This window comes from Electrophorus electricus, chromosome 9 (genome assembly GCF_013358815.1).
Source record: "Electrophorus electricus isolate fEleEle1 chromosome 9, fEleEle1.pri, whole genome shotgun sequence".
NCBI lineage: Eukaryota > Metazoa > Chordata > Actinopteri > Gymnotiformes > Gymnotidae > Electrophorus > Electrophorus electricus.
The window spans coordinates 2,774,421-2,792,734 of record NC_049543.1 but is presented as its reverse complement, the minus strand read 5'-3'; the positions used below and the strand labels follow the sequence as shown (position 1 = coordinate 2,792,734).

Below are 18,314 nucleotides of genomic sequence, written 5' to 3'. Positions count from 1 at the left end.
GTCATGGATTGGATGTTTGTCCTCCAGCCAACCAATAAGACTGTAAGGAAAGGGGACGCAGTGACTCTGTCCTGCAGACCTCCAGATAGCAGGCCCCCTGCACAAGTGTCCTGGTTTAGAAACAATCGCTTGCTCCGCCCCAGGCCTCACTTCACCATGGAGACCACTGGAGATCTGCTCTTCCACAGGTGACAGTGAACACTGGTGCACCTTATAGGTGTTCGTGTTGGAAGTCTGTGGAGGATTTCTTTTGCTAAAAACCTTCTTTTCTTCAGAGTACAAGAGACTGACAGGGGATATTACTTCTGTCGGGCATCTAATTCTTACCTGCGAAGAGCTGTAGCCTCAAGAAAGATTTTCCTGGAAGTTCTTGGTATGTGATCATGTTGTTATACAATATAACAACATTGTACAGTGTATTAATAGTTAAATTTGTTTATAAACAATTTGCATAGAGCTAGTCAGTTTGTATTTCAATGTATGTTTTTTTACGATATGTTACAAAGCTTGCTCAATCTTTTCACTTATTTTTCTAAGGCAGGTGTATATCACTGTTTCTGCTTGGAATTCTTTTGCTTTGCAAGCTCCCCCATCTGTGACCATAAGGCCCATGGCAGTTACCTCTGCAGTGGGAGGTGAGGTGTTGCTTCAGTGCCTGGTGTCAGGGCACCCTGTTCCCTCCATAGAGTGGTCGAAGCAGGGCCATTCAGCAAGAACAGGAGGCAGAATAATCATGGGGTATGCCCTGGGTGATGACATTGGAAATCTGCAGCTGCAGTAGATATTCGTGGTTACAGTGTTGATGTGTGTGCAGTGTGAGGAATGCCACTCTTTACATCTCCTCGGTGAGGATCCATGATGAAGGCTTTTACACGTGCACAGCATCCAGTTCTGTGGGACAGGACAAGAAGACCACTACCCTGCGTGTTACTGGTAAATCCAACGCCTTGCCAAAATACTGAAAACACAGCAGAAGTTTCAGCCATGTAATCAGAACCTGGGAGTGTCATGGTTAAGATTTTGTCATATTTTATTGCTTTCAACTTTGCTGCCTATAACCCTTGATATAGTAGGTATTGGGTCGGATCCCAAAGTCAGATCCCATATATTTCTGATTTGACTTAATTTTTGTCAAGGCAAAACATGAAAACTGCAAATCGACTAGAGTCAAAGTCACTGAGCTTGAGTCTCTCAGCCTGAGTCATCACCTCTGCGATGCAGGGCTACGTAAGTTGTGTAAGGTGTAGTCCATACCATGCACTGCCTTCCAGTTGCAGCCAAGCCGGTCATTGTGTGGTTTGTGGGATCGGTGAACGTGTCCAGGGGAGGCACCATCACACTTCCGTGCCGAGCCAACGGAAACCTGCCAGTGAAATACAGCTGGACCAGAATGGGCCTTCCCATTCCTCTCCATCCTTCACCACGGATACGTGTCGATGGTGAGCCAGTCACTGTGTACGGCTTCAGTGAGAATCTAAACAATCCTGGATGAGAGCCTTTCACTTAATACAGATTTTCATACAGGAGATCATAAATACTGATTTTTAGAGTTATAGTAACATTTTTGGTAATATTTTTTCTATTACAGACAATGGGACCCTACACATCTCCAATGCAAACCAGTCAGATATAGGAGAATACTACTGCACTGCTCAAAATGGAGTGGGTCAGGACAGGAGAAAGGCCATGGTAATAGTGTTGTCAGGTAAGCAAAATCCATGTAAAAGAGGCACCAGTCATGCACACAATCTACCTACATGACATGCATTACTGATTACTGAACTTGATCTAATTGATTGACTCCCCCAAAGCGGAAGATGATTCTGAGGAGGATGTGTTGTCTTCAGTAAGTAGCATCTGGACGTCAGTGTTATACAACCATCCCATTTTGAACCTCTGGTCATTGCTGCTTTTAAATCAATCCAGCTACTGTTCATACTTGTGTTAAAAAGTGCCACATGTCATCCAGGCTTGGCCATGTCATTGTTCTCAGCAGCTTTCAGACTCCACATGCTACAGGAGTGATGTATATATCCTCTACAGTGAATCACGATGAGTTACAATAATAACGATTTTTTTTCCTCATCAATCTTTTAGGTTCAAGAAATCAAGCCGGAACATCCAAATTCCACCATTTACCTGAAGGACTCAACGACACATTCTATCAGTGCCTCTACCCCATATATCACCTACAATCACGATGGCATGAACAGTGGAGGAGAACAGCAACATGAGCACAATCTAACAACAACAGAGATATTGCTTTCCAAACCCAAACAACATTACCCCCAACCCCTAGAACTGCATGCACAAAACAAAAATATGTATATTACTTCTACTATTTTGATCAAACCAAATTCACAGCAGGCAACACTTGATCCACACCTACAAGCTCCACCACAAGCTACGTACACCCTGTCCTCTGTGGGAATCAGTCAACTTTCAAACTTATATCAGGATAACTTCTCACCCACTTCATTGCCTCAGGCACAGGGTGATCTTACTCAGACAACTAGGTTCACAAGTTCTGGTGCAAACAGTATTGCTACCCGAGAGCCTATGGTGGTACAACAGAATTGGAGTCATCCCAGTGAGCAACTTGGTGCCACTAAGGCATCAAGGACAAATTATACAGAACTTGTAGAAACATTGAAGAAAAACACTTCTAAGGCCCCTATGAAGACCGCGGACAACAATGGCAGGTGAGGTATCACCTTTTGGAGGCTTTTTTTGCATTGGTACTCTTACTGAAAAGTTGATGATAACAAAAGTTCAAAATTGGTAACTCAAATGTTCATGCTCTTACTGGTAATGGCTTCTAATACTGGTAATGTCTTTGTCATAGTGCCACATTTTGGGAGCTTTGAAAAATGAGATCCAAGTGTCCCCTATGACAAGTCTGTCATGTCATCTTGAGAATTTGCTGGGGCTTCTTACTCTCTCCTTTTTAACCTTCAGGGAAAAGAGTTGGTTACCTGTGCTTGAAAAACATGACATCCCCATTGTGGTAGGGGTGGGAGTTTCCTTGGCATTCATTTTCATCACCATGGCTTTCTATTCCTTGTTTCGGCAAAATGACCCTGCAGCAGTTCCCACAGGACGGGGGGGTAAGAGGCGAACTTGTCTGATTCAATTAGCACTTGATGACTTGTGAATTTATCCATATATTTGGGTAACCCATAATCATTCCAATAGCAGGTGACAAAGTTCATGTGAAAACACTAATACTGTTTTCCTGCAGCTTTGCGAGGTCTTGGGGGTCCATGCAGACATGGCGAGCGTCTAGCAGTTGAAAGGACATATGATAACAGGTGAGTTTTGTTGACATATAAGTGTGACGTTTTAGTGTAAAGTACCTGTCATGCTAAAATTTACAACCACCTGATTGAATTGCCATTTGTTTTCTAACACCAAAGTTGCTGTTCCCTTCAGGGCGTTTGAGGATGACAATATGGTTGCCGTTATTGAGCAAAGCCCGAACACGTCGGAGACAAGAGCCTGTCCTCCACTGTCCAGTCCATCCACCTTGTTGATGGAGCCATCTTATGACGACATCCAAGAGGAGGTGCAGCCCATCCGAGACCTTTCAGTCATAGTGGAATCACATCCTGAGACCTCTGAGGAGGAGCAGGTCAGGGACATCTAATGTTACAAGTGTGCTGTTGAACCAAGATGCAGGAGGATGAAATCCTCACCAAAGCATTAACCTTCGTTAGTGTGAAATCTTTGATTGACTCCTTAATATTATTGTAATAGTAACAAACTAAGGTGACCACAAACTTGGTCTCATCATTGCATTACATAATGCAGTTATAAAACAATATCAAACAATTAGCACATAGTTTTTCACCCCAGCTGGTATTGTTCTTGGAACAAACTCCATACTGCAAACGTAGCAAAAGCATAATGCCATGATCTGTGGCTCCATGTCCCAGTTAGAGACCTCGTTCGAGGAAGGGAAGGCCATACCCTCCCCGCAGTCTGACATCCAGCTCCAGTGCCTGGAGGACTGGAGGAGCCGGGACTTCAGCCAATCCCAGGAGGCCCTTTCGCCATCACCCCCGGCCCAATCCCAGCCACCCGAGGGCCTCCGCTCCTCGCTGACCTTGCAGACCAGCGAGCCCAGCTCGGCGCCGCTCCATCACAGCATCAGCATCTCCCACAACTCCTCGCCCCTCCTGCTCTCCCACTGTATCTCCCTGGGCATGACCTCCGTAGCTGTGGATGTGCGCTTCTACCCATCGGCCTCCAGCTCCGACCATCCCACCCCCTGCTCCACCTTCAGTCCCCCTGGGCGTCAGAGCAGCTCCAGGCTGGAGCACGAGCAAACGACTGCTTCCACACAGCATGGGAAATAAATGAGCATGGCAGGGTTTGTACTCACCAAGTCCTCGGTTATGAATAGATGTAGGTCACTTTGCTGGAATGTTGCTGGATGGTTACTCTTTTTGCCATTTCTTTTCTTGTGTTGTTTGAAGTTGCTGATGTTTTTCTCTCTTTTTTCACTCTCTGGTATTATTATGGCTCTTATGACAGGTTGTAGTGAATGTGTGGAAGATTTCCTTGGAAGAGCAAAATAAAATCAGGCTTGATAGTACCAGTTGCTTTTTAACTCTCTACTAATGCCAAGAATATTTAACATATTTTGTGTCTATACTAGTACTGCGGAAATGACAAGGAATTCAATAATGTTTTCATTATTTTTAATGTAGCATTTTTTTTAGTAGTAATGGGACTTGAAGCAAATAGGTGATTTTAGAGAATGGACACCACTAATCTATTTAAACTGGTCTGCATATTCTGCATTATTTTAAATGGTTTAGTAGGTGGGGAATGATGACAACTCTTGCAGTTTAGGTGATTTTTCCTAGTGCAAATCAATATGACTGTTATATTTACATTTACCAAAGGCTGTTCTACGTTTCTACTGATTGATTCTGTGTTTTATGCTCGTACAAAAATATTTTACATCAGTCAAAATGTTACTTTAAATAATGCCAATGGCATCCAGTTATTGTGTGTTAAGTTTGAAATTCAGATCTTTAAACATGTTAATAACAGTTAATAAAACTCTATGTTAATATATTTGTTTACCGGGCCAGTGTTTCTTCCAGATATTATTTACAATTTTTGAATGAGTCAGACATTTTACAGAGAAAAAAGGTTTTACACAGAAACCTGTATGTCATTCATAAGAGTTAAACTTTATTATGCCTGCAATAAAATGCAGATGTTGTGGTGAAAATGTTTTTTGGCCATCTTCCTCTATGTTTAGGACGTTTTCATGGTACACAATATGTCTATCCATTTGTTTCACTACACACTGTCTTATTCTCACATCACTGAACTAGGAGAAATAATACCAAGGTAAACAAACACCTTTGAACAACAATAAAAACAAATGTAGTCTCTCAGCAAATAAACTAACAAAAAAAGAGAGAAAGAAATCAAAAGCAGTTATAATCTGTTGAACTCAATCTATAATCTATAATAATAATTCAATTAACAGTCTACAATCTATGCTCTTCACCTGCTTGATTACAACTAGCTATCTTAATTTTAAAATGACAGTTGTGTACTAAAATGAAAGAAATGACTGCCAAATTATCATTCAGTGAGGTTCAACAAATGACTGGTCCCAATTGATCATCTTTAACTGACTAGTACATCGGAAGACTTGCTACTTCTAACAAGAGTTTCACTGGAAGCCATCACATATCAGAAATTAATCTTTAGCAGCCTATATGTTAATACTCTTCACCCTTTTTTAAGAACAACACTTCAATATTTGACTGGACAGAGATTGCAGCTAACAGTGGATTACACTCTTTTGGCATCGTCACTGTAAACTAGGTTAGGTGATATGCAAGACATTATGCTTGACACAGCTTTGAAACCCTTTGAAACCTCAACTGCAACTGTGACTCAGCTCTCAGACACTTCAGAAATGAGTATAGCTTCCTCTTTTTCTCACTTCCCCTGCCTTCTTTAAGGAAGTATTAAAGTCAATCCAAAAGTCATTCAGTACAAAATGCATCCATTCTAAAGGTTGGTCTCCCAAAAGCAATATAGCTTTGATCATCTTTACTGTATTTTTTTTTTTAAATAAATAAAAAAAAACCAAAAACTAAACATTTAGTCCTTTTTCTTTTTTTTGCCTTATAGTGGTCTATACCAACTTAAAGATGATTATACCAGAGTGTTTAGGGGCAGTGTTCCCAAGGCTGGCCACTTTGTCATTATATAAAAACATTTGGCATTGTTCCATTCACATCTACATAAACAGGCTCTTTGAAACTTACTATTTATAAAAAGATATTAATACTATAGAATAACTGAATTCTTACATCCACAAGTCTGCAGACTGTGCAAACATACATTTTGCGCAGAGCGTTTCCAACAGCACAGTTGTATTTATCTTAGTTCTACGAGACAGAGAATCTTCTGCTATCATTTTTGGCTACAGTTCAGCATGGGGTTGCTGTTGTTGTTGTTGCTGCTGAGAGCCTGATGGAGGCAGATGGAAGGATACATATGGACACCATTTAGTATTCAGGCAAACTAGTTTCTCCAACGATGCCGAGTTGACCACATCAAAGCCAGTCTGACCGCCAAATGTACTGGGCTTCCAGTACTCCGGTGAACATAAAGGGTTTCCGAAAAGTCCTTTCAGGGAAAATGGTGAGCCCATTTCTACCATGCTCTCGCCAAAAATGGCGCCGGGCCGGGTCTTCTCTATCAACAGGGCTGGGTAGAACTCCATACCGTCAATGTCCTCGTATAGCTCCTCCAACTCACGAGCAAGTTCCTCGTCGCCTGGGAAAGAGGCAATAGGTTCCTTTTTAACTTCACCTTCAAATCACCTCATTTATGAAGCTGGACAATTATAATTTATATTCTTCTTGTATTATTTATGGGTATGATCCTCCTCGGTATGTGCTTTTGTCCACTGTTTACTGTCTGTATTGTTCAATAACCTGTGGAATGCTTTCTGCCCTAAAATAAGTTATGGACTTTGAATAGAACTGAATTTGTGAATCCAAGAAAGCAAATTTGAATCGAACTAAGAATTTTGCACTGCAGATTTGAATGCACTATTTTGATCTACTGTACGAATGCAGTATTTTCACTCTATGAGAGTATTGCACCATCCCACCAAGAAGTGCTGCTCAGATGCTTCATGAGTGCCTATGGTGTAAATACTATTCTCCTTTCACCAAAAGACACTGAAGATGCACGCTTAGTAACTAAGGACTTGGATCACTCATTCTCTGACCAAATTCGTATACTCACAGTGCCAAGTTCAGGAGGGAAGTCTTTGCTGTTATGACTATACGGTTATTCATTTAAACTTAATTGTACTGTAAAAACAGCTGATGCCTTAACTGGTGTGGGCTGAAAAGGGTGTGATCACTCTGGCTTTTATCTTTTGTTGCTTCATATGCATATCTCACTTTTGTTTTGTTTTGGCTTGAAGTTGAAGAATCTGAACCACTGAGTTTATATAATATTTAATGTAATAATAATAATTTAAAAAATCCATCTCACGTACCAAGAAGATGCCTTATGTTATCACAGGTGTGTTACCATAACTGGTGTATACGAGAGTGTGAAATTAGTGTGGAATCTGTTTTAAGGAACTCTTTGGAAGCACTGAATTAGATATAAATTTATATTTCACATAGATCTGATATGTATAAGCAAGATATATAGAAATCATTCTTATTGCTTTATACCAGGATGGTACTACATGAGTAAGTTGTGTAAATACCTGTGAATTCGAAGAAGGATGTATATGGTTTCAGGTTGAACCGCTTGCGGTACTCGTTGAATGGCTGAAGCCGAAGTTCTCTGGATTCTTTAATGACTCCTTCAGCTACTTTGCTCACTACCTGGGGGATATTACGACCACCTCCAATCTATGTAGAAAACATTAGACAGCTTTTGACCTAGGTCAATGCATGTGGAGAGGCGTACATGTTTGTATTCTGAAATGTTTATACTGTATGTGTAGTTTCTAGATTGTGCATGCTATGTACAGGCATTTATGCAGCCTATATTTTTTTGCCACATCAACAGGAACTCACGCAGTTAAAAGGAAAACCACATATCAGTTACAAGAATATTTTGAAACCATTGGGTGGATTCACAGTTTATGGGTAGGTGTCACTTTTGAGGTACACATTTCTATATTTTTTGAAAATAATACCATTGGTATCTGTTCAAGAGCTTAGTGCAGTATAATTTGTTGTGGGGTTTATTTGTTGTTTTTGTTTGCCAGAGGCCTTTCATCTACTTCACTTATTAAACTGAACATATAAAAGAATATGCCCTGAAATGGTGAATATCTGGTGAATATCTACAGTATTTTAACAGATGAGCCTCTGCCAATATCATTGAGAAGCTTAAAAAGCTTAAGACCAGAGCATTATTGGTCAGGAATGAAAAGAATACATGTGCCAGGCTCCACTGCTGACAGGGATCATATTAAAGCTGAAGGAGCTTCTGAAACCAATAGTCAGCCCTTATAAAATACAATACGAACACTACAGTCGTGCATCACCCAGCTTAGAACACCTCTGTGCAAAAGCCCACCTGTCCCGCTTGCTGAGTGGAGAAGGCCTGAACAAGTTTCTCTATTCCATAGTGCATAAGGATGGAGGTATTGTAGATGAACTGTGAGTAAGGGATCTCAGCGCCGTCGATGAAGAAGCTGTCAGGCATGAGCGGGTGCCAGTGGTAAAGTTGGTTGAACTCCACGGCAATGCGGTTCTGATACTGGAACTGTGAGCGAAAGAGAAGGGACGGGTCGAACTTCAGCTTTAGCCGGTAGGCGCTCAGGTGTTGCACGTACTCTTCGACCACTATCCGAATGGTCTCGCCTGGAGAAGAGGGGTGGCAGCCACACGCATACGCACAAAAATAAGAACATTTATGTGACCGCATAAAGGAAACAATATTACAGTTCCTGGCTATGACATTTTGAATCCTTTTACATGTTAAATTTAGTTTTCATTTTTCCAATGATCTGCAAATTTCTTGTTGATGTTTATTGGTGATTTTCAACATTGCTATACTTGCATCACACATGCACAATTACCACAATACCATCATGGAAATAATGAGGGGGTTTTATAATCAGTCTGGTGGCCTGGATATTAATCAATTTATAGATCATGACCAATCTAATGGTCTAGTAGTTTATTTACAGATAATACACAGTCTGGTGGTTAATTTAGGGTTAATCATTCTGGTAGTCTGATAATTCATTTATTGATAATCAGTCTAGTGGTCTAGTAGTTCATTTACAGATATCAGTTTGCTGGTCTGGAACTTAATTTACAGATAATAATTAGTCTGTTGGTTTGGTAGTTCATTTATAGATAATAAGTCTGGTAGTTCATTTACCGATAATAATTAGCCTGGTGGTCTGAAAAAGTTGCTCGTCATCCCAGGTGGGATGCTCTCGCTTCAGGATGTCACAAATGCGGTTGTGCTCACGCAGCCACAAGGTGGCATACATGCTCAGGCCCGGGAGCAGACCGAACACTTCCTGGCCTATTGCCAGCTGCTCATCTGGGGGCACCGATGGAGGGTAGCTCATGTTTGCCTTCGACTGGGCCACAGTAGGTGGGTACATCTCTCCGTTTATCATCTTTGTAAACACACAGTATATTAACTGGTGGCAGTGAAATCCACAGAACAACACAACAACAAATCTGAAAGTTTTTTCTACTGGTAAATTTTCTACGCATTTTCTTTTAGAAATTCACCATCCTTCCTAACATGCCTACTATGCAGACCTAGTATGTGACTATGCCATAAATGAATAGACACTTACATCATTCCGCTTGTATCTCAGATATGAAGTTTCATATTTAATCACTGGGGCTCATCAGAAACCCTAAGCAGTTATCAGTACAAACAAACTGCTATCAGTACAAACAAACCAGTAAGTAGTGCCAGGCTGAGAAAACAAACTGCCTTTTCAGGATGTGACTACATAGGAACTTTATGAGTAGAGGTTCTGCATAGCGGAGCTACTGAACAAGACTGATAAGCAACAATTTCAATGAACAAAATCTGCCATGAGCGTAGTTGCCAGTGTATAATGCTATGTCAAAGACACATCCAAGTATTGGTGAGCCTCCAACTGATGCATGTTGCATGAGCTCTGAGGCTTGGTGAACCTATCCCACTGGGTGATTGCCAAACATTCCAGGCATTGCACACCAGTGCCGGTACCTGGTACTTCAGCTTCCCATCTGTGTGAAGTCTAAGCATCAGCTGTCGTTCAAGATTATCCCCATAAATATGGCCAGCATCCACCTATGTACAAAATCCAATAGATAAGCTTCACCAACAAAAACATTTTTAAACAATACTGGAGACTGCAGTTTGTGCGCAAATTTTAACCAGTAGAAATTTAAACAGCTGTAAAGAAAATATTCTTCTTCCCTTTTGAAGTGGTCATTGACAGACCCATCCCAAAATAACTAAACCAGTGCAGTAAATATTTACACTTTATACAATTCTAGATTTTTGAATATATATAATAAATAACTGACTGATGGTCTACATTTCAGTGCAAGTAATAACGTGCTGTGAATGAGAATCTTTAATATGTCTTTTCAAAGGCAAAAGAACCGTTCTTTTACCTTTTATATGTTCCATTAAAGACAACAACCATCAAGCATTGTCCCTGATGCTATCCAGGACTCACCCCATGGTTCAGAGCTTTAGTAAAGCCTAGTCCCACACGATTGTGGGTCTTGAAGAACTGGTGAGTAAAATGCTGAGCGAAAAAGGCAAACATTAAGTTTGTTCCCTGGGGGTCTGGCCTGAAGCTCCGCCTCAGAAGGAACTTCTCCACCACCAACTTTGGGTCTGGAAGTTGCATTTTTCCTGCAGAAATGAAGTGATAACTCAAGCAGCTGGGCTATATTAAGGGTGCAGTTGTGTCAGGCCTTTCCCTACCACAACATTTTTCATTTTACAGCTTTAAAGCAATACTCATTTCTTTGTAGCCTGGTGTAGTCTGATGTATGCATTTATCTACAAGCGAGCCTTGGTCATTTTTTCACCTTTGGTCCCTAAAGGCGTTGGGCAGTCCACTGGCACAGGTGGAAGGATTCGCATGTAGTAGGTGTTATTGGAATATGTCTCCCAGTTCACGTAGTCATACTTGGAGTTGTAGATGGGTGGGCTGGGAATTAGGTTGGCTCGAACTGTGAACAGAGGTTCATAACTGTAATATCTACAAAACAGATGTCAAACATATGAATTGACTTTAATATACATGGAATTCTCTCTCGATGTCTAATATATTGAATATATGAAAAATAACTCCATAGACAAAGTACATAAACAAAATGACAAACAAAACTTTTCTTAAATGGTTTCTCATGTTTTCTCATGTTTAAGCACATTCTCATGTTTAAGATACTATTTCTTTGCAAGCATGATGCAGTTCTTAAACCAAGGGAAACGCATGTGGGTATCTGCCTCCATGAATAAATGTGAAAATTCTTAACACTCCATCCAACTTAGTTTGCAACAAATCATCATATCAACCCACTGAAACAATTGGTTTGTCTCTGTCATGAATGTTTTAATGTTTTACTTGCATCACAGAATTACTGCATTACCCTGTTACCCTTTGCTGGCACATTGGCAAACAGCCCAGAAATGTCTAACCTTTCATCATTATGGTTTGCTACAGAAGTATCAAAATATATACCCATTACCATGTCAACAAAATAAACAGAAATTTGCTCTGACATTTATTAACAATTAAATAAACACAAAATTCTTACTGACTGAAATGTATGGTGTTTTGGTGGTCTAGTCTGTGCTGGTCCATATTGAATTCATTTGATTTCCTATGCACAACTCTAGAGGTGGCAAGAGGTAGCAGAAAGGCTCAATGACCCGTCACTTTTGGCAACATGCAAGAACTGCAAGGAACGTAAAAGCTTGCTGTGGCGTATACCTGACACCATGGCAACGGGGGCTCCACTGGCTCAAGAGTGAGGTGGCTTATGACAGAGCTATATTACTATTCACGCGAACACATGCCTCACTGCCGGAGCATGAGGGCCATAAAGCTTGCGTGCCAGTGTGTGTCTTAGCAGAGGAAAGCGGTCAGAATTAAGGGAGGAAGTGATAAAGGGAGCTGGTCTGCGAGCACCAGGACCAAGACTGGGTAAATACGGGCAGGATGTTATGACAGCAGAGGCTTTTCGTCCAGTACATTGCACGCACTCATAGGATACAAGAGAACAATATCAATGAGCACAGATCCGCACGAGCGCTTTACAACCCACCCAGGCTCCTCACAGTATAGACTGTGCTATTCCAGTAGGACAGAGGTAGAGGTGCTCTAGATTAAGAACATGTTCCCTTAGGTGGACATGTGTGGTTTTATACTTTCTGCAACACAGGAGAACATTTACATTCATTTCTTAAATGTTCACTCTCAACAAAAGCTGATCTTAACTTAAGGATAACACTGTGTTTGTGTAACAGCTTTGGTCCTATTTATCTCTGAGCACACAAGCGCAGTGGACATTACCAACTGGATACAAAGATTGGAACCTGGCTTCCTCTGATATACTGTGTTGAGTCCTCATGGGTTTGATGCTGAGATTGTGGCACATTGTGAACATTGAAAATATCTGCAGCTGCACACAGCAGAGAGCCAGCATCCCACTATTACATCACCCATCTTCACTTATTCAAAGGAGCCAACAGCTGCTAACCATGATTACATCTTTTTTTTCCTGTAAGAAACTGAATTGTATCATTTTCTGTAGAAGTACTTAACAGGAGATTAAGTATAGTGATTTAGTCAAAGTAAATAAAATATTTGAGAGAGAGAAAACTAACTAAGCAAAGCAAGAATGGTCTTTCTAAATAGTGCATGCTTCCAAAACTTAAAAAGGTTGGTGCAAGACCCAGAAAATTCAATACTGTAGGTGAGGTTAAAAAACATGGACACATCTTACGCTAGCTTTTCCCAGGTGATGAGCCTGCAATAAGGAATAACTCCACAGTAGTGGAACTGCTGTATTCAGTTGTGGCCATAATCTTTTCCCCCTCACTAACCCCCTGGGTCAGGAGAACTGGTCTGGAAAAAAGATTAACTGGCCTGCAAAAAAGATGAAAAAAAACCACAACCTATGTAACCGGTAAGAGTTAAAAAGATTGTAGAATGTTAGATGAACTATAGAGCATTAGGACCCATCAGTGTTGGTAGCTCTCGGGGTGCCTTAAGTCCAACTGTGACTCATTTTGAGCTCGTAATTCAGAGTGTGTGTACGTATGGGAGAACATGACAAAAAAAACACAAATACACAGTCCTCGTACACACCATTGGGTTGCAACACTGAGACTTTAACCTCGGTTTACAATGGCAGGCCTTAGAGAAAAAACCCCAAACAGAAAATATTGTAAAAACAAAAAAAAAAAAAAAAAAAAAAAAAAAAAAGATTACAAAACCATACAAGCACAAAACGAAACAATGGCTACTATACACTCCTGTATGGTTAACTGCCCCTATTAGAGGCAGTTATTTACCATCTGGACACCTTCTTAGCATCACCATTAGTCCTCAAGGGTTCATCACACTCTGCCTTTAGTCATCTCAGCAACAGTAATAAAGTTACAGGGGAACACCAACCCGGTTAAAATGAAAAAGAAACAATGCTCACGTGAGGCCTTTCACTGGTTTCCCACTTGCTCTGGCATCAGTCGCCTCAATGGCAGGAATATTGCATAAAACGGCAAACCTTGCACAATTAGGTTTACCTTCACTTTACTGCACAGACATGCAAGAAATGGATAAAACGCAATCACGTCCTCCCTATACACACACAGTGAATTACAAGCTCAAAACGAGCCACCGGTGGACTTGGGCCAGAATGCTGGTGCTTTACAAGCCACCAACGTCCCATAATGTCCTTTTTAACTCCTAGCTATCACATATAAAACTGTTCATTTAAAATGTATTAATTGTACACTTTGAACAGACATGTGCTTTTTCTGTCGCTGTGAAGACGTATAAAATGAGAACATTGCACTTTTTGTATTTTAGACATGCACAAACTCACCTTTGGAGTTCTGATGTGAACATTCAAATATTATTTTCAGATGTGATTATTTGCAAAAAACAAAAAATGTAAATGCCCTTCTAAGTCAGGCGCTTACGTGTGCTGATTTTCCTAGGAGCAATTGAATTGAGAATGGTGAATTACAAGGAACTGGCCGATATGGGGGGCGGGTTCACATTGCAGGCTATACTATTCTATGTAGATAGCAAACTATATAGGATAGTGGTTAAGTGTCATTAAATAAATGTTTTTAAATGCAACATGGCTAGCATTTGTCTTCACAAACCTGAGAGATACGTAATTCTGGAGAAACTAACAGCCTGTCAGCATCTTATGTGGACTGACTCATAATTGTGGTACAGGGATCTGGAACTAGCCAAATCAACTGGCACCGCATACTAGTGTCAAAACATGCAATGGCTGTTACTAAACTAAATAATGCATGTAAACATGGTTTAAATAGAATTAAAAGCCATAGAGAGGTCAATGCAACAATGATATTCAGGAGCTAGTTTGAATTTCCTCCTTGAATTTCCAGTCGTGTATTGGATGCAACAGGTCAGTTACTCTAGTCTTGTGCATAAAAGTACAGAAAGGTGCTGACAGTACATCCAAGTCCAAAAGAACTGTAAATACCATCAAAATATGGTCTACACGCTAAAACACATGAGCATGAAAACTGTTTGATGCAGCTGCATGAAAGCAACCTGATGCGGGCCTAGCTGCTGATCTTATTCTTTTTGAATGGGTTGCGACTAATCACAGGCAGGCTTTCTAAGATCATATCACTTTCAGATAGTGGAAACCTTAATTCGATGAATGTACAATATGACTCAGCCAATGTGTGAAATATATTCCAAAGTAATGTGATGACACCATTTATTGATCACACTGCAAAAAATGAGTATTAAAAGACAGCAGTGGCCATTTTAAAATTTAAGGTAAAATTTAAACTGGAAAGTTGGCAGCTGCCAATGAGTCACTAAGGCCTTAATCCTCGCTGCATACATTCTCATCACAGATGCAGAGCCTTGGATATAACAGATTCTAACTTATACCAAGTGAATTAGTCAGGAATGAGATGATGACTAGTTCTTTACAGACTTTTGTAAATATTTATCTTGGACATTGCTCAGAAACCTGGACTGACATCCATCAGCTACGAAGCATCTGTCAGCATGAGCCAAGGGATGTTTGGTGGTGAACATGGCCCGGTGCTTACATTACGCGAGAAGCTACTACGCAACACTGGGAGTCTCAGAGTTCTCGGGTAGCCCCATAAGTCAAATGCTCCTGAACTGAATTCTTCTCAGAATTCTTCCTGGACATTATCCAAAATGTCAAGGGAACTTTAGCCTGTTGCTTTAGCCTGTGGGTTTCACCTCAAATATGTTTAATTACTCTTCACTTAATGATACATTACTGTTAAAGCTTTAATCCATCCAATATACAAAATGATCAAATTAGCCAACTCTGACCACTTACACTGATATTATTGTTTAACTAGAACTGGGATGCTGTCCCTGTAAAAAAAAAATAAAAATACTGAACATGTTTGCAACAAACACTTCCTGCAACTGACAGAACCATATGGTCCGAATCCAAGTAACACCGTGTAAGAACCCTAAGTGACATTAAATAAGATATGAAGAAATCATGTGTTTTTATCTCTTGGACCACTAACCTGTGAGTACTGTGCGCATGAGCCATTCCCTTAGGAAGGTGTTATTGATGATATCCCAGAGCCAGTGGAAGTGAGTCAGGATGTAGTGCATGACATCCGGGCTGGGCTTCAGAAGCTCACAGACCCTAGTCCAGAACTCAGCTGGAAGAAGAGAAAAGCAACACCCTCAGAAACCCTCAGACACTTGGTGCATCTTTGTCATTGTGTGCGACAGCATCTGTACGAATGCGCTAAACACATGCTTGACCAAAGGTCATTGGACCAAAAGAACAGCATATGTTGAATATTCTGTATGAATATTCTGCCTACGATGGAGACACTCTCCATTTACAAGCACGCATATCTTGTAGGTACACCTTGTGGACGTGCCTTACCTGTATTTTGCAGTGCACAATTTGTGTTAGCCATCCCGTAGCTCTTGATAAATGGTCAGTTTCTGTCTAACAGTACACTGTGCATTCTTAGCTGAATATTGTTTTAGATGGAGCCCTATTGTCAAACCACCAGTGAAACTGACTTATGCCAAATTCTTGCCAACACTGTTATGCCTTTTAAAGTTGTTCCAGTTCAACACCCACAACCATGCTACTATTAGTGATCCTACGGTCAAAAGCCAAACCAGTGATGAATGGGGTAGGGGTTGTTTAACAAGATTTGCATGCTGTCTGATGGTCCACATTCCAAAACTAAAATCAGACAACGCCAACATGGACAATATTACAATTATAAAGTTGGTTCTAAAGTTTTTCAGACTTATGAACTTCCATGTAAAGGTTTAAAATCCAATTCCACTTATTTCAGAGTAGTAGCATGTGAACAAGAGCTGGTGCTTAACAGCACAGCATGTTTATGGGTGCGTAGTCTTTTTGTTTTTTGTAAACTGCATAGCAATTGCACCTCTTTTTCATCTAACATGAGCTTGTCATAATTATTACACAGCCCTTGTCACAGAGAAGACAATTTAGAATTGTTTTCTGAAGAGCCTACACAGGTATATATTCACAGAATTAAACTAAAATCAGAATGAAAATAAAATGTTCTGCACAAGAAGAAGAAAGTACATAAGACTTTAAAAGACTTTCACTTACGGATAGTGCAGTTTTCTCCATAGTACCCAGTTCTGGTGCAGTCACATTCATATCTACCCAGCCCATATCTCACACAAATGCCCCAGTGCTGGCAAGGGTAATAGCAACAAGGATTCACTGGAAACAAAATACATAATATAAGAAAGGACAATTCTAGGGAGAGGGTTAGAAATAGCCAGACTACTGTTATATTGTAAATCATAATCTCAGTCGTTAAACGGTCTGAAGGTCTGGGAATGTTGTTAATTTTTTTTTTTTAGATTCCTGACTTCATTGCTGCTGTAGGAACAACTGGCAACGCAAACAAATGTCATTTATGCAGTAAAATGCTACTAGAAACACCAAATCATCATTCTGATTCTCCAAAACATAAAAAATATGACGACGCTCTACATCCCTGCCATTTCTGAGTTTAAAAGGTCATTTAAACCGAGAGAGAAAGCACCGACACAGATATGGCCCATTCAAGATCAGACATGCCTTTTAGCTCCCAGACATACCTTTGGCGTAAAAAATGTTAGCCATGAATGTTGGCTTTCTTTACTCTTTATAGTTTTAGTTTATTTTAATATTAGTACTTTTTTTTATTAGTATAGTATGTTTTTTTGAATGGATCATTTGACCTCTAATGAGTTTTTGTGTACAGAATGTTGGCTAAAATAGTTTATATATATATATATATATATATATATATATATATATATATATATATATGTGTGTGTGTATATATATGTATATATGTGTGTGTGTGTGTGTGTGTGTGTGTGTGTGTGTGTGTGTGTTTTATAGTGTGCAATTAGGAAACTCAAAAATGGCCATTACTCCTCAAAACAACATCAGTGTAAAGAACCATTTAATTTAACCAGGTTTTTGCTCCGATTGCTCACGTGTTGCCCGGTATCTTTCTCTTTTTGTATACTACTTACCATTTTCTGTTTGACGTGAGTGTTCCTCTCCACTACTAAGGCACATCGCCCACTCCTGCACCAGGATCCATATTCCAATCAGAAGAACAGCCCTCACTGCTGGGTTAAGGCAGAACAATATTCTAGTACTGGATAAGTCAAATGAAGTCAAATATCACAGTAGTCACAAAAGGAAGAAAAATCCAGTGCTTACCCTTCATTGTGTGATAATATAGCCTACGATGAACTCCAGAAAAGCAGACGATAAGTCAAGCATTCAAAAATAGTGCAGCGTACGCAACCTAAATGTCCGTGCATAAACATCCATTAGTTCATCTCAGCTGTGCATGGCTTTACGTGAAAGCGGACTACGTCGACGATTTTGGAGTCAAGATGTTGCAGCCCAACCAAACTCTGAGAAAACAATTGTCAAGTATCAAGAGTTAAAACTTTTATGAGACGTTTCGAGAGGTGGTCGTCGTGGCCGTTTCTAACTAATTTAACAAATACAACTAACGAACATAAA

The 18,314-nt window shown here is 40.2% G+C and overlaps 2 protein-coding genes across 3 annotated transcripts in view; one reads left to right on the top strand and one right to left on the bottom strand.

Annotated features, from left to right (window-relative positions):
* Nucleotides 1–6,120, top strand: part of LOC113587051 (hemicentin-2) — a 16,650-nt gene extending 10,530 nt beyond the window's left edge. The window contains exons 8-19 of the mRNA XM_027025544.2: nt 2–188; nt 276–373; nt 585–738; nt 815–933; nt 1,272–1,439; nt 1,589–1,705; nt 1,812–1,846; nt 2,098–2,702; nt 2,959–3,107; nt 3,242–3,311; nt 3,433–3,631; nt 3,936–6,120. Coding sequence (XP_026881345.2) covers nt 2–188; nt 276–373; nt 585–738; nt 815–933; nt 1,272–1,439; nt 1,589–1,705; nt 1,812–1,846; nt 2,098–2,702; nt 2,959–3,107; nt 3,242–3,311; nt 3,433–3,631; nt 3,936–4,358 — 2,324 coding nt within the window. The 3' untranslated portion in view covers nt 4,359–6,120. The remainder of the gene's footprint in view (nt 1; nt 189–275; nt 374–584; nt 739–814; nt 934–1,271; nt 1,440–1,588; nt 1,706–1,811; nt 1,847–2,097; nt 2,703–2,958; nt 3,108–3,241; nt 3,312–3,432; nt 3,632–3,935) is intronic.
* Nucleotides 5,184–18,314, bottom strand: ptgs1 (prostaglandin-endoperoxide synthase 1). 2 transcript variants are annotated; one of them, XM_027025542.2, is made up of 11 exons: nt 18,003–18,314; nt 17,810–17,908; nt 16,884–17,000; nt 15,796–15,936; nt 11,085–11,228; nt 10,724–10,905; nt 10,246–10,329; nt 9,409–9,655; nt 8,596–8,882; nt 7,772–7,919; nt 5,184–6,816 (listed from the first exon to the last, which is right to left on the bottom strand). In XM_027025542.2, the coding sequence occupies exons 1-11, from the start codon at nt 18,007–18,009 to the stop codon at nt 6,461–6,463; spliced, it is 1,812 nt and encodes a 603-aa protein (XP_026881343.2). In that variant the 5' UTR covers nt 18,010–18,314; the 3' UTR covers nt 5,184–6,460. The 2 variants fall into 2 exon arrangements, with proteins under 2 accessions (XP_026881343.2, XP_026881344.2); XM_027025543.2 differs by having other exon boundaries at nt 17,810–17,905; nt 18,003–18,313.

Coding starts and splice junctions, on each gene's coding strand:
- ptgs1 (XM_027025542.2), bottom strand. Junction 11,229..15,795: donor CATGCGCACAGTACTCACAG/GTTAGTGGTCCA, acceptor CTCTGTTCACAG/TTCGAGCCAACCTAATTCCC. Junction 8,883..9,408: donor CACCAGGCTAATTATTATCG/GTAAATGAACTA, acceptor CCTCTTCTCCAG/GCGAGACCATTCGGATAGTG.